General features: G+C 45.0%; 1 protein-coding gene across 6 annotated transcripts in view; it reads left to right on the top strand.

Moving 5' to 3' along the window:
• The first annotated feature begins 10 nt into the window (after positions 1–10).
• Positions 11–15,676, top strand: part of Cops3 (COP9 signalosome subunit 3) — a 34,205-nt gene continuing 18,539 nt past the window's right edge. For 2 of the 6 annotated variants that reach the window (XR_005489723.2, XM_063268612.1), the window contains exons 1-2: positions 10,743–10,906; positions 13,747–13,876. Coding sequence is in view for 5 of the 6 variants with exons in the window: in XM_063268612.1 (XP_063124682.1) it covers positions 10,852–10,906; positions 13,747–13,876 (185 nt within the window). In the remaining variant the exon portion in view is untranslated. 6 annotated transcript variants of the gene reach the window in all.

Genomic DNA, 15,676 nt, shown 5'->3' with positions numbered 1-15,676 from the left:
GAGATGCTCTGTGTCCAGCCTGACAGCACTGGATTCAACAGTGAGTCTTCAAATATGTCTATAAATTTGTTAATTGCTATTATGCCTCATGCTATTAAAAGAGGAATTAGTAGGTAGAAAAAATGTTTCGAAGGGTGCTATTATGCCTCATGCTATTAAAAGAGGAATTAGTAGGTAGAAAAAATGTTTCGAAGGGTGCAAACATGGAGGTATTTTTAGAAAAGAAAGATCTCTGTATGTTAAGACCTTGTCCTTCCTGGTAGCACCCTGTTGGCGGCTCACAACACTCTCTTAACTTCTATCCCAGAGGATTTAGCGCCGTCTACTGGCCTCCTTGGGCACTGCATGTCCATTGTGCACAGACATGCATATAGGCAAAACATCCAAAAGATCGATGGATGGATGGATGGATGGATGGATGGATGGATGGATGGATGGATGGATAGAATTTTTTGTTTTAAGATTAAAAAAGACTGCCCTAAAGAGGATTGGCTGGATGTTTCCAAAATAAGAAAGATAATGACAAAGCTAGAGAGATCATGTCCAAGAAGGCCAAGCAAGTTACATGGGATTTATGAACGACGAGACTTGCCAGAGGCCCAAGCAATCTGTGTGAGATTGTTTTCTTGAAGTGATGGGGAAGCTTCACCTATGATGCATTCATAATATGGCTACCTAGATAAGACCAGAACAAGAGGACAGTGACAGACAGGCTGACAGACAGACATGTCACCGGCTCCCAGGCAGTGGCTCACAATAGTCTGTACCTCCAGTTTCTGGAGATTCGACACCCTCTTCTGGCCCCCTCAGGCACCAGGCATGTGTGTGGTATCAATGCATACATTCAGGCAAAACCTTCGTATATCCAAAATGAACAGATCTCTAAAAGAAACTCACCCTCCCTGTCGTCTATGAAACTCAGTCTTCAAATTCGTGAGACAGGGATCTAGATCCACTGACTCAGGAAAAGCTTTGTGACTATGAGCTTCTGGGACTCTAACTCCTGAGGTCAGCCCACCTGCAGCTAGAGAGCTGGTCACAGTCAAGGATCTTCCTATTTCACAAGGTTTTCAAGGCGATAGACAAGAGCTGGAGAGAGGCGGCTCTTATGTAGGGGCTCCCTGCAGGTTGGGCAGGGAGCAGCAGGGCTGCAGTTTTCTGGAGCCATTCCAAGCTGGACCTTTTATTAATGCAGCTGTGTGAGTCATCCATGCGCCTCTAACTAACCCCTCACCCTTTCGAGTGTTGGTAATTGGAGTAAACTCATTGGTTCACCAAGCTGGCCTTGGGTGAAATATTTAATTTGGTCTGTCATGTCTCTCCAGGAAAAGTCACACAGCACAGTCCATGAGGCCACTTCAGCTGTGCTTTGTTGGCCGGGTAAAGTAGCACAGTCACCCTGAACTTCAAAGTGGTAGAACAAAGAGAATGGGGACAGTTGTGAATTGTCTGGGTGACTCCCAGCACAGTGTTGGCAGTCCTCAAAATCCTGGCCAGGGTGACTGTCTTTCAGCGAGATGTCATTCAGTGTCCCTGTGCCAGCATGCAGCAGGGAAGACCATCTTTCCTGGCACAGTGCTTGCTGATATGAGCTGGGATGGAGTGATACATGCCCGAGCCTGGTTTGTCTGCCTCATTTGCTGAGCCTGTAGTCACGTCTGCTGCTTTAACACAAGGTAGCCATCTGAGCTTAGGTTTGCACTAATGCTGCTGTGGGTTAGGGCTGTACCTCAGTAGACAGAATGCACCGTCTAATGTCTAAGCCCTGGGTCCAATTCCTAGTCTCAGGAAAGTCGTGTGACACGCTAACACCTGCCCGAAAGAATCACTAGGTGCAATGCCTTTAGACTATGGTATCAGGACACTCCCAGCCAAGAGCACGGGAAACAATGCAGATTTAAACAATTCAATGATAAGGGTGAATCAGCAAGGTAGTGTCATCTTGTTCTGACCCCATTTGTTTTTTTTTTTTTTTTTTAAGATTTATTTATTTATCATATACAAGTACACTGTAGCTGTCTTCAGACACACCAGAAGAGGGCATCAGATCCCATTACAGGTGGTTGTGAGCCACCATGTGGTTGCTGGGAATTGAACTCAGGACCTCTGGAAGAGCAGTCTGTGCTCCTAACCTCTGAGCCATCTCTCCAGCCCCATTTGGTGTTTTCTTAAACAATTCTCAGCCCTCTACACCCAAAACAATCACATCTGTCTTCACAATACAATTGAGATTTCTGCAAGATGGGCCATGTTCCAGATGCATTAACCAGAATGTCTATACAGACTTAGTGACTGAAAAAGACACAAGCCATAAGTAATGGTCATGTTGTATCTAAAATAGTTACTATGATCTGCCAGAAACAAATGTTCCAAGGTTACTCTGACCCTTATTTAACATCCATGTAAATTATGATCTTCCTGGGGTTTGCCTTTAAAAACACTGTACTCCTGAGCTTTGGCAACAAGAAACTCTGAGGTATGAGCCTATTCTTGGCTGTTGGCTAATAAAGGACACATACACTTTTAATTGGCTTAATCAGTATGGTTCTGTGATTTTTTTTAAGATTTATTTATTTAACTTATATGAGTACACTGTCACTGTCTTCAGCTATACCAGAAGAAGGTATCGGATCCCATTTCAGATGGTTGTGAGCCACCATGTGGTTGCTGGGAATTGAACTCAGGAACCTCTGGAAAGAGCAGTCAGTGCTCTTAATCACTGAGCCATCTCTCCAGCCCCTGTGATGTGTTTATAAAAAGATAAAGAGAAGATATGTTCTGAGTTTCGGCACCAATGTTTGTTTATGAAAGGATAAAGGGGCGGGATACGTTCTATGAAGGTCTGGGGAAGTGGGGGGTGCCTCAGCAGGCCCATGCTGGAGGAACAGCCACAGGACAGTATAGAATAGAGTTTATTCAGGGCATGGGGAGGGGAGTTAAGAGGGTAGTAGGGCAGAGAGAAAGGGGGAGGGAAGGGAGACAGAAAGAGAGAGAGAAGAGAAGGAGGAGGAGGAGGAAGAGGAGAAGTAGAGGCCGGCCATGAGCTCATGGAGAGAAGTGGGGACAGGAATGGGGAGAGAGGGACAAAGAGGATAGAGGGTGAGAGCAAGGAGGAGCAAGAGAGAGAGGAGAGGGCAAACAGCCCTTTTTTTTTGGTCGTCCTTTTTTTTGGAGCTGGGGACCGAACCCAGGGCCTTGCTCTTCCTAGGCAAGCGCTCTGCCACTGAGTCAAATCCCCAACCCCGCAAACAGCCCTTTTATACTGTCAGGCATACCTGGCTGTTGTAGGGCAGAGAGCATACCTGGCCATTGCCAGGAAACTATGGGGGTGGAGCTTAGCCAGAATGCTAACCGTCTGTATCTTTCTCAAGTGGATTATTACAAGGGGAATCATATCTTTTGGTTAAAGGATCCAGAATAGAATTATTTCAGACAAGATTGGCTCTACTGACTCAAAGATGTCATAGGATTCACTTCTTTGTCTCTGTACTTTGAGATTCTATTGGCTCTCAATATCACCAGGTTTTTCCATTTGAAGAATCAATTAACCGCAGCTCAAAAATATTCTTTAAAAATTTCTTCTGAGACTGGCATGGTGGTTCCTGCCTCTAATCCCAGCATTTGGGAGGTAGAGCATAGACAGGCAGAGCTCTCTAAGATCAAGGCCAGCCCGGTCTTCAGTGAGAATCGGTCTCAAAAATAAATGATCAAGCAATGGATAAATAATACACAAATAAACTTTTCACTTGTGGTGGACATATGTACACTTTCCCCTGACACCATACAGCATAACAACTATTGATAGCAATTCTAATGTGTTGTTATTAAATGTAACCTAGGGATGGCTGGAAGTCTAAGTAGGGAGGATAAGCACCTGTCACATTCAAACACTTACGCATCTTACATTGTACTGCCCAGAGTAACTTCATTTTGTCCAAGTTTTAGCTTACCCAGCCACTCCCCAAACCCTTGCCAGGATGTCTGTTGTTTTACAGCTTAAGTTGAACTGAAACCTTTAAAACCCCCTCCCCACCCCACCTCACCCCACCCCTGCCTGCCTCTGGTATGTTAATTGTGGTTTTTGACCTTATAAACCCTAACCCTGCCTTGGTTTGGGGCCATGAGTTCTTTGTGAGCAGAAACCTGCTCTCAGGTACCAGGACTCTTATTGGCCTTATACATGGGGTCTGTAAGTGCCAAGTCTGGTTTTCCAGACAACTTCCGAAGTAGGGCCTGGGGGGACTTCCCACCAGCACTGTCCTCCTGCCTCCTCTAGGATTACCTGCTTGCCCTTTCAAGTCACACAGTGAATCTGTACACATTATCAGATGCTTTGCTTAACAGCCGTACACATCTAATAGATGCTTACATGTGCTACAGAGAAGCATGGCTTCCCTCCTGTACTATATTCTAGCGAAATGGTGGTGGTATGTTTTTTTCTGAAACACCAAGCTTGTTTGGGTCTTAGGAATTTGGCTGTAATTATGATTCCTCCAGCCCTGCCAGTCGTCTTGGAACACAACTCTCCTCCTGCCTGGCTATAAACAGAAACAGATGATTGTTGGCCAGGTCAGGACGTATAAGCAGTAAACAAGGCCACCTGCTACCCTACACCCACTTGTCCATAATCTCTATCCTGTCCTGGGTCTCATCCCGTTGCATTCATCACATGTCTGGACCTTAGTATCGCCACTCTCAGGGCTGGAGAGGTGGCTTGGCAGTTAAGAGTACTGCCTGCTCTTCCAGAGGAACAGGGTTCAAGTCCCAGCACTCAACATGGCAGCTCACAACTGTGTGTAACTCAGGTTCCAGTGGATGGAACTCTCTCACACAGAATTTCAGGCAAAACACTAGTGTACACAACTTTTTTAATTAAAAAAAAAAAAGAATATCTTTTTCTGTATCCATCAGGCCCCTCAGAGGCAACCAATCTTCATCTTCCCAAAGAAGATCCTGAAAATGGTGACAGAGGCCAGTTAATGTGGACTAGACTGCATCAAGAACTCAAACTTTTTTGAATCATTTTTGCCTCTGAGTTAGCCTCTCTTTTTTTTTTTTTTTTTTTTTTTTTTGGTTCTTTTTTTTGGAGCTGGGGACCGAACCCAGGGCCTTGCGCTTCCTAGGTAAGCGCTCTACCACTGAGCTAAATCCCCAGCCACGAGTTAGCCTCTCTTTTAGAAGCTTTTCCATCAAACCAGCATGACTGGACACTGCATTCAGATGGGTACAGGAAGATTATTAGGAATTAAAACAATTGCTCCTTACCCTCCTGTGGGAGGTGGCCACATGGTTTAAAAGAAGAAAAAAAAAAGACACAAGTCTGCCAAGAATGAGTCAGATGCCTTGGCTGTCTCAAAGAGAAAGCAGGCTGGTGGTGAAAGTTCATCCACCTAATGCTAGGTTTGGGAGTTCCTCTGGGCCACAGAGAATCTGGATACCTAATTTCTCATCTTGTCAAAACAACTTTATGATGCCACAAAGCAGGAGAGCAAGACCCTTTGCTATGGGAACAAGGACAACAGAAGGCTTTTGAAGAGATTGAGAAAACCCTCACCAATGTGCCCGACCTTAGGACATCCAGATATCCACACTCATGCATGCATGAGCGTGCTGGCATTAGGTAGGGGTCCTGACCCAAGTGTTGCTGTCATGGCATTGCCCAGTGGCAGACCTTTCCAAGCAGCTTAACTCCATTGTGCCAGGCTGGCTGCCTGGCTCTAGGCACTCACCGCCTTTGTCATATAGTGTCAAAGATTGACAGATTGATTGTGGGAAGAGAATTAATACTCTCAGCCCCACACTCACAGTGTTGACAATGAGATACAAGGAGGACCGGAGAGATGGCTCAGCGGTTAAGAGCACTGTCTGCTCTTCCAGAGGTTCTGAGTTCAAACCCCAGCACCCACATGGTGGTTCATGACCATTATAGTGAGATCTGGTGCCCTCTGTTGGTGTGTCTGAAAACAGCTACAGTGTGCTCATACACATAAAAAATCTTAAAAAAAAAAAAAAAGACAATGGAATACAAGGGACAATACTGGCTAACTAATGCCCAGATGATCAGCTACCAGGAAATGTGTGAGAACTTGCATTCACCTAGAAGTACTGTGGACCTCAAACCTCAAGACCCCAGTGTTTGTTGGTCTAGACCATCAAGACCATGACTGCACCAGTCATGGATGAGTATTCTCTAACCAGTTGGATGCTGGGTATTTCACCAATGGTGGCAGTTTGTGAACGAGGGAGGATATCTTCCAGGGTACTCCATGGTCAGCTTGACTTTCGTCACTGAGTTGAAATCTCTGCCAAAGGCAGAGCTTCTCACTGACCTGGGCCCTGCCACTGCAGTTAAGGTGTATGTCTGTATACCCGTGGACTCTTTCTTTGGTTCTTTTTTTTTTTCGGAGCTGGGGACCGAACCCAGGGCCTTGTGCTTCCTAGGTAAGCGCTCTACCACTGAGCTAAATCCCCAGTCCCAACCTGTGGACTCTTAAATATGCCTTCTGCCCTCATGTACATGAGCCTTAGAGAACCAAAAGTGCCTAACCAACTCAGAAAGAAAAGATAACATGGCAAAGAAATTCTTGAGCTCATGCCAGGAGTGGTAGCACACACTTTTAACCCGGGTACTCAGAAGCAGAGGCAGGCAGTTTCTGTGAGTTTGAGATCTGCCTGGTCTACATAGTGAGTTCCAGGACAGCCAGAGCGACATTGTGAGACCCTGTCTCAAACAAACAAAACCAAAACAAATGTAAGAGGAAATCCTAGAACTTTTAGGTGACAGTTGTATGCTTTGGAGAGCATCAAGGGAAGAAACTAAAGAAGACTGAGAAATGAAGCATGTAGCCTTCGAAGGAACAATAGGACCTATGCATAGGGAGCTGTGCCCTATGCACTGACTTAGTCCATTGGCAGAACGGGAGCCCAGCAACTCACTTCATGAACACTCAGTTTAAGACTGAAAGTGAGATCTGTTTCCCAGGTGGATGCTGGGGATTTGAAAATGGCTAATTCCTGAGACCAGTCTCAGGTGGTGTCAAGCAGTTGCACCAGAAGACCTACTTCACGTGGGAAGTTCTTAAAGACTCATTGAGATGACCTTTCTACATCCTTTGACTCTCCAGCATAGCCCAGGTGGTATACAATGTGAAATGTGTACCCAAAGTAACCTGAGTTGTGGACCTAATGTCTCTTCTAGGGTACAGAGTGTTGGAAGAGCCCCATTTGAAAATATAGTTGTGGACTTCACTGAGTGTCCTCCAGTCTGGGACCAGCTGTTGCCAATTGCTTGGTTAAGTATTAGATCTGGCCCTACTAGACACAGAGGGTTCTCCTCTTATCCTTTATGGACTCCTGCCTTCCCTTATCAGATTATACAGGGGTTGGGCAACATTACCCTGAGACAACAAATGCAGGCTCTTGGCTTATCCTGGGTTACTATATACCATCCAAGCAGGGAGCTTAACCACAAATGGAGATGCTATGTGGGTAAAAGAATGGGATGGCCAATCCCTAAAGTCCCTTTGGAGGATCCATTCACTGCCACTTTATCCACGGTGTAGTAATGGTGGGATCTACATTCACCACAGCGGAGAGAAACCAGCTTCTGGAGACGAGAATGAACGGATGGCTCATCACAGCACACAGTCATCTGGAGGAAGAGAACTGTGGGCCAGAGACCACAGAGGACTGCAGCCCCACTTTAGTCAGCCAGGGGCAGACTCAGCTATGTGACAGCAGCTTGAGGAGAGCCATCTATCTGGTGACATAAAGAAACTGTTTCCTATATCGGTTCTCTTACTGTCCTTGTCATCCCTTGCCCATGATCTGTTACTGTGACCCTTGCCCTCATCTTTGCCATAGGATTGGCAGAGACTGCACTCGTCAACTAGAAACATGGCAAGTGACTTCTCTTCTTTTCCCTCTTGTGGGCACGATAATTCACTGCTACTGGTTGTTACCCATCTGAGCCTTTTTTCTACACTTAAGTCTGTCTCATGAAATCTGCAATACTCCACATGACCAAGCCATCATGAAAACCTTACTTTATCACACCCGTTTCACTTGCCAAGAAAAGGTCTTAGGGGCCTGCAGACATAATAAGACTACTTGTTCCATCTGCCAACTAGGAGATCAATATACTTGTTTCAACCCACAGTGATCCCCCATTAAGAAGTAGATACAAGTCTGGAAATGGTCCCGTGTAACCAGACCAACTGAATCCACATTCTTGACCCCAAACAGTTAATATCCTTATGCCATGACATGTGTGATACCATAAGTAATGCCCGCTCAACTTAGAGTGAACCACATGTGGGTCTGTATTGGGAACAAGAGTATAGGCTTGAGGTTGGGGATTTAGCTCAGTGGTAGTGCAAGGCCCTGGGTTCGGTCCCCAGATCCAAAAAAAAAAAAAAAAAAAAAAGTACAGGCTTAATGGTAAGTACTTGTGTGAAGTTCTAGTTATGTCTAGATATGCCACCCAGGACTGGCGTTTCTTCCCTTATTGGAGCTGTGGTTCGTTGACCACTTGGAAGGATAAAGATAAAGCAGTACTCTTCCAAAGGATAGTGCCATTTCTAACTGTAAACCTGGAACCTATAATCTTCTTCAATATCCTTGTTGTGAGACAGTTTCCTCCAAGTGAAACATTCCATCCTACAAGGAAGCTCCTTAAACAGGAAGGTAAACAATTCAAAATAACTTCAGAAGTTCCTGAAACTGACCACATTCACTAGGCTCCTTTCTTGCTGAGCAAGCAATAAAGACTTGACTGAGTGTCTCAGAGAAATCAAGCTGAAAAGAAGTTTCTGAGACCAAGCTGCCTGGAAGAAGCAGAAACCATCCCAGCAGCCTGGAAGTGTTAAAACAACCAAGTCAGCAAGAAAGGATGCTCTCCAGCCTGTTGAGCTTCCTTCATGCTGTGCAGTGTTTCTGGTTTCAGCTTTTGTGAGCTGTCATCCATACTGCAGTAAGGCTTTGAGTCATTTCTACTCCTCTAAGTAACCCCTCTCTTATATTCTTATAAATAATCCCAGTAAAGTTCATTGGTTCAACCAAGTTGGACTTTGGTGGTGTCTGTTCTTTTGGTCTGTTGTGGACTCCTTTTCTGGGATAAGTACTTGTGTGTACAGCATCTCCCCAGGAAAAGATTTGTCACACCTCCAGCCAGAAGACTTGAAATGGAAGAATGGCCACAAAATTGATTTTTATCTTCGGTATAACCAAGACCCTATGTAAGTTAAAAAGTCCAAGTCTTCTTCCAGACTTCAAAACCTACCAAAACCCACCAATTCCTCAGCCCTCAAACCTACCAATCCCTGAGCACAAAATCTCACCAGTCTTTGGGCTTGGCTTGAAATCTCACCAATCCTCACCCTGGAAACCTCCACCCTGTAAAACTCCTACCCCAAAAAAGTCTGTATAAGACTGTCTCTTGACCAGTTCCCTCTGCTTCTCCCAGAAGTAGAGGCAGCACCCTCTTGTACCTCTCCCAATCTCTTGAGTGAGGTTTGTTGTGTGTATTCCTTGGCTCCAGACTGCCAGAATAACGTTCCCTTTAGCTGTAACACTTACCTAGGGGAAACCTCTCCCCTCAGAGCTATAATACTTCCATTGGAGAACTCTTTCCCTAGCTGTTACACATGCATTGGTACTTCCCCTCAGAGCTGCAACAATTGTATTGGGGGGGGGGGGGGACTTGCCCCTCAGAGCTGTAACACTAACACCCTGGATCCCTGTTGCATTTCAAAAGAGTCATTCACAGTCTCCCTCAAAAAAAAAAAAAAAAAAAAAAAAAAGGACTTTCATTCATTTTATAAAGTGATACAAAGTACCTTTTTGTCATCTTTGCTATAGCACTAGAAACCCTAGGAATTAGTTCCTAGCCAAGCGGGAACCTAAAGTGTGCAGTGCTATCTATCAGAACCCCTTAGCCTTAGATTACGTGCTTACTTCAGAGGGAGAAGTTTGTGAAAAGTTTAACCTGTTACTTACAGATAGATGAAGAGTCATATAAGGAATTAGAGATGGAATGAGAAAAATCAATGTCACAGTTTAGACCCGGAGAGGCTAGAAACCCGGGGAATTGCTTGGGGTTTAATTTTCAGCTTTAGGAGAATTCAAAACCTTCCTAATGTTATACTTTTGATTTGGGAAACTTTTCAGCACTAAGCTGTTAGGTCTCAGGCACTGTGTATGTCCAGAAATGAACACAACCTCAAATACAGAAGGGTTTCTGGTGGTTAGATAAAAGCCACTACTCCTCGGCAACATATGAATTCCCCATCCTCCCACTTCCCTTGCCTCTGGAAGGGAAGGTATGGTTTTTCCATTGACATGTACCTTCCGAAAGTGGCAATGGAGCCGTGTTGGAAGTATGTAGCTAGGTTTTAAAAAATGTTTAGGGGTTGGGGATTTAGCTCAGCGGTAGAGTGCTTGCCTAGCAAGCGCAAGGCCCTGGGTTCGGTCCCCAGCTCCAAAAAAAAGAAAAAAACAAGAAGAAAAAACCAAAAAAAAAATGTTCAGCCATTCTAAGCAAAACTGGGCCCAGAAATCTTGTGCTTAAGTATTATTCCTTCCTTTCTTCATTATTTCCATTTAACACGAGCACAGATTTCACATGTACATTACACTGAAAGGCGAGGGAGGGGAACTAACTTCCGGCGACTAGCGGAACTGTTTCCATAGAGACAGGAGGAGCCTCAGCTAGGTAAGATCTCGCGGCGCTTGGTCGGCGGAAGTGACACAACCTCCCTCCAGGCTTTAGTGGGTCGCCGGGCCCCTCCTCCTAGAGCGGCCGCCTTTTCCCGCGCGAGCTACCTCTGTTGCTTTGGCCACCAGCGGGGAAACATGGCGTCTGCTCTGGAGCAGTTCGTGAACAGTGTCCGACAGCTCTCAGCTCAAGGTGAGGCCTGGGCCGTAGGGCTGGGCCGGTATGCCCTGGCGCCGGTGCGGATGTTGGGACCGCCCTTAGCTCTACCTTCTCCTGGACCTGCTCAGGCCTTGGTACTTAGGGTAGGAGCGCACGGTCGTGAGCAGCACTCCTCGTGCTGTCTGGCGCCGTAGTCCCTGCCTTCGTCTTCCCCAGTCTCGGGCCGTGGAGACTTTCCTTCCCCTCCCCCTTTCCCCACCCCCCGCCCCCATTCGGGCCCCAGCCACCGCTTGACAGTTTGGGGGCGTGACTTCCGCTAGGGACATTCCGGAGCGTCCATTGGTCCCTTGGCCGTCACTGGTTTTCGGTGATTGGTCTAGAGTCCTATCTGTCCTGGCGGTCTAGCCACCCCCTGACCAGGCCTCTTCAGTGGCTGGAGGGGAATCTTTTCTAGGCTCCTTGGCTCTAAGGCTTGAGTCTTGGCTGGCCAGCAGCGCACGCTCGGAATCCTCCACCCCTATTTTGGTCGTACCGAGCTCCAAGGGAGCTTTCAGTAGTCGGACTCCATTTCTAGGCCGTACAGTTGTTGCTTTATTCCCCCCGTTAATTCACATACCATCTGGTTCATTCATCTCCTCACTTGGCCATACATAATCTTGAGCCAGGAGAATGTAATCTCTCCTTAACAGAGTTAAAGGAATTGAGTGCAGAAAGCATGTAAAAATGCTTTCGACGTCTGGAAATTCCTTGAAATTCATGTCTCCATTTTCTTTTTAAAGGTTTATTTATTTTATGTGTAGCTGTTTTTTCAGACAGATCAGAAGAGGGTATCAGATCCCATTACAGATGGTTGTGAGCCACCATGTGGTTGCTGGGATTTGAACTCAGGACCTCTGGAAGAGCAGTCAGTGCTCTTAACCACTGAGCCATCTCTCCAGCCCTCATGTCTCCATTTGTATGAGGTGTGTCCGGGCAGTTGTCCACCTAACTTTTGTAAGGTTTAAGTGGCGAAATAATAATTCTCATTTTCCTTGTTAGCGACAGACTTAAGCTCACAGGCCAGGTACATACCTGTGAGTGTTTTTTTTTTTCCCCCTCACATAAATCACTCATCCATACCATACAAGTAGGATTAGTTAAGAAAGAGTGAACATAGGAGTGCACTCCTTTAATTCTGTAACTCAGGAGGCAGAGGCAGGTGGATATCAAGGCCAGCCAGCACTACACAATGAGATTCTTACTGCTAAATAAGGTAATTAAGTGGGACTGGAGAACAGCTCTCAGCATAGACTGCTTTACAGAGGACCTGAGTTCAGTTCCTAGCATTGTTAGCGGACACCCAACCACTTGTAACACCAGCTACAAGGGATCCAAAACCCTTTTCAGTGTCCTTGGGCACCTTCACTTACGTGCACATACTCACATACAGATGCAGACACAAAATAAAAATGAGAATTAAGTAATACAAACAAATGGGTTGCTGTTCAGCTGGGAAGAAAAGTGCATCTACTTTTTGTGAACTGAAAAGGAATCTGAATCATCCTTAAATAGCAAAGAGATGCTTCATAGTGTACACAACACAGTGTCACCACCTGTGTGAATAAAGAGACCGCATGCGTGCATGGGTGAGTGTCCCTATACGGGTGGGCTGTGGCATTCGTTGGTAACACTGGGTTGCTTCTGAGAAAAGAGGCTAGCTGGAGTATAGGATCTGGATGGGAGAGGTTTCTGCTTAGTTTTATAGACATACTGTCTGGAATCAAGCACTCACATTTTTGGAGCTAGGGTCTAACTATGTAATCCTGGCTGGCTTGGAATTTACAGAGACCCACCTGCCTTTGCCTCCTAGCCACGCTAGAACTTTTTTTTTTTTTTTTAACAGTTTGGAGATTAATCCGAGGAGTGTTGCTTAGCTGCTCAGTAGATCCTTACACATGTATTTACTTTCAATTACCTGCTCACTGCTGTCCCTTGTAGTGCATTGAGGGCACAGAGGAGGGGTTAGTCAGTCGTGGGGGACGGAGTATGGTGAGGGCAGAGAGAAGGCCTAAGCTAACGAGTGAAGGGAGGTGAGTCAGTGTGAAGACTGTAGAAGCACAGAAGGAGAGCGTGAAATCTTGGTTTTCTCAGCTTGGTGTCACTGAAGAGTGCGGCTGTGGGAAAATGGTAAAAGGCATGGCTAGAAAAATAGAAACCAGCTATTAAGTTGGCCGTGAAAAATGAGCTGGAGTGTTTGGATTTCTTAAAGCTTTTGGTGTAATTTGACTGAGTGTGAGTGATATGAAATAGAATTTGGAATAAAGGAATTTGGAATAGACGGTACACCAAGCAGGCCACACAAGAAGTGATAACGTCCATGTTAAGACATGGGAGGGAAAGGAGTGGAGCTGAGGAACTTAGGCATAACTCAAGTCCTGCTTGGTTTTGAGAAGGACGGTGATAGTGATGTGCAGACTTCTGGCTTTAGAAACTGCAGGTGCGGGCTGGAGAGATGGCTCAGTGGTTAAGAGCACCGACTGCTCTTCCAGAGGTCCTGAGTTCAAATCCCAGCAACCACATGGTGGCTCACAACCATCTGTAATGAGATCTGATGCCCTCTTCTGGTGTGTCTGAAGACAGCTACAGTGTACTTATATATAATAAATAAATCCTTAAAAAAAAAAAAAAAAAAAAAAAAAAAGAAACTGCAGGTGCTTTCTGGAGACCAAGGGGATTGGGAGGTCTAGTGTTTCCTCTGACTAGTTTTGAGGCAGTTCCCATCCTAGTCTTAGAGGAGGACATAACAAATCATCCAAGCGTTTGAGAAGGAAGTCTGGTTAGAGCGCTTTAGTCTGGTGAGCATCCTAACTTAACGTGAGTGTTGTGTTTTGCAGGGCAGATGACTCAGCTTTGTGAACTCATCAACAAGAGTGGAGAACTCCTTGCGAAGAACTTGTCCCACTTGGACACTGTGCTTGGGGCTTTAGATGTTCAAGAACACTCATTGGGTGTCCTTGCCGTTCTGTAAGGGGCACTTTTTTCTCTTTTATAGATTTGTGTTCGTTATAGTCTGTGTTTTCTAGTGTGTGTGTGTGCGTGTGTCCCCACATATTATTGCTTATTATTACATCTTGTTTAGTTCGATGCCTTTTGTTTGTTTGGAGACAGGATCTCTCTGGCCGTCCTTGAGCTCACTTTGTAGACCAGGTTGACCTCAAATTAAAGAGATCCACCTGCCTCTGCCTCTGAGGGCTGGGATTAATAAAGGTGTGCCCTACTACACTGACACCAGTTGAAGGATTCATTGATTTTTATGGGCATAAGTATTTTGCTTGCATGTGTCCATGTGTACCACATGCATTTCTGTGTGCACAAAAGTCAGAAGAGGGTGTTGGAGTCCTCTGAAACTGAAGTTATCGGTGGTTGTGAGCCACCTATGGGTACTGGGTCCCAACCCAGGCTCTGCAAGAGGAACACGTTCTCTTAACTGCAGAGTGCATAATCCAGCTTCCAGCTGAATCATTTTGATTCATTGTATGTATGTATGTATGTATGTATGTATGTATGTATGTATGTATAGATTTGAATTTTCTTAATTTTTTTGTTGTTATTTTTTAAGACAGCGATTTTCAGGGTTGGGGATTTAGCTCAGTGGTAGAGCACTTGCCTAGCAAGTGCAAGGTCCTCAGCTCCAAAAAGAAAAAAAAAAAGAAAGAAATGTAAAAGACAGTGATTTTCTTTGTAGCCCTGGCTGTCCTGAACCAGACTGGTTTTAAAAAAAAAAAAAATACATATATATATATATATATATATATATATATATATATATTTAATTTATGTGTTTGTGTTGTGCGGGTTCCCTTAGAGGACAGAAGAGGAGCTGAAGTTAAAGGCAGCTGTCAGCCACCTGACATGGGTGCTGGGAACTGAACTAAGGCCCTTTGCAAGAACAGTGATGTTCTTAATCTCTGAGCCATCTTGCTACTTCGAAATTTCTTTTAGAAAATAGCTAGGCATTATGATTACATTTGTCTCAGTATTGTGTTCATGTGATGCAGAGCCTTGACCATGTTTTCTAACTTTGAAAGCAAATGTGTAGAGTAATAAAGTAGGGCGTGGTGGACTATAGTTAGTGATGTGTCTTCTTATAGCCTGGCACAGATTTTCAAATCTACGGTAGCTGGAGTTCCTTGTAACAATGTCTCACAGAATTTGTTTTGCTGTAGTGTATGTAGAACATATAAATGGGGATGTTTTCGTGCATTTAAAATAATAAACATCTGGCCCTAGTCAAACTAGGAATTCTGAGACAAAAGTGTATTTTTTCTTATTGATATGAAACAGCAGATAGTGTCTGTATTTTATATACACATATACTTACACATATATGTCACATGAGATGTATGTGAAAACATAAGTTTTACATGTATTTATTTGTGTGTGTTTGTGTCCACTTGTAGAGGTCAGAGACAACGTGTGGAAATTGGTTCTTTCCTACCATGTGGGTTTCAGGGATCAACCTGAAATCATCAACCTTGGCCATAAGCACCCTTTCCCTTGGAGCCAACTCCCCAGCTCAAAAAGCTTTTCTTTTTTTCCCCTCTGAGAGGGATTTCAGTGTTCAACACAGGGCAGTCCTGGTCACCATCTTCCTGCCTTAGCCTCCCTGGTGCTAGTGCCTGCAACCTTGAAAACATTCGACACTACATAGTGTCTTACAATTGTATGTTAGTTATATGTAAGTATTGTATGGAAGGAGCCTAACGTGTGTCTGAAGCCTCGTTTCCACCCATGTTCTTTTACTTACAGAAGGTGGAGCCCTGC

This window comes from Rattus norvegicus, chromosome 10 (assembly GCF_036323735.1).
Source record: "Rattus norvegicus strain BN/NHsdMcwi chromosome 10, GRCr8, whole genome shotgun sequence".
Taxonomy (NCBI): Eukaryota; Metazoa; Chordata; class Mammalia; order Rodentia; family Muridae; genus Rattus; species Rattus norvegicus.
The sequence above is the reverse complement of the archived record's forward strand: the minus strand, read 5'-3'. Positions and strand labels throughout refer to the sequence as shown.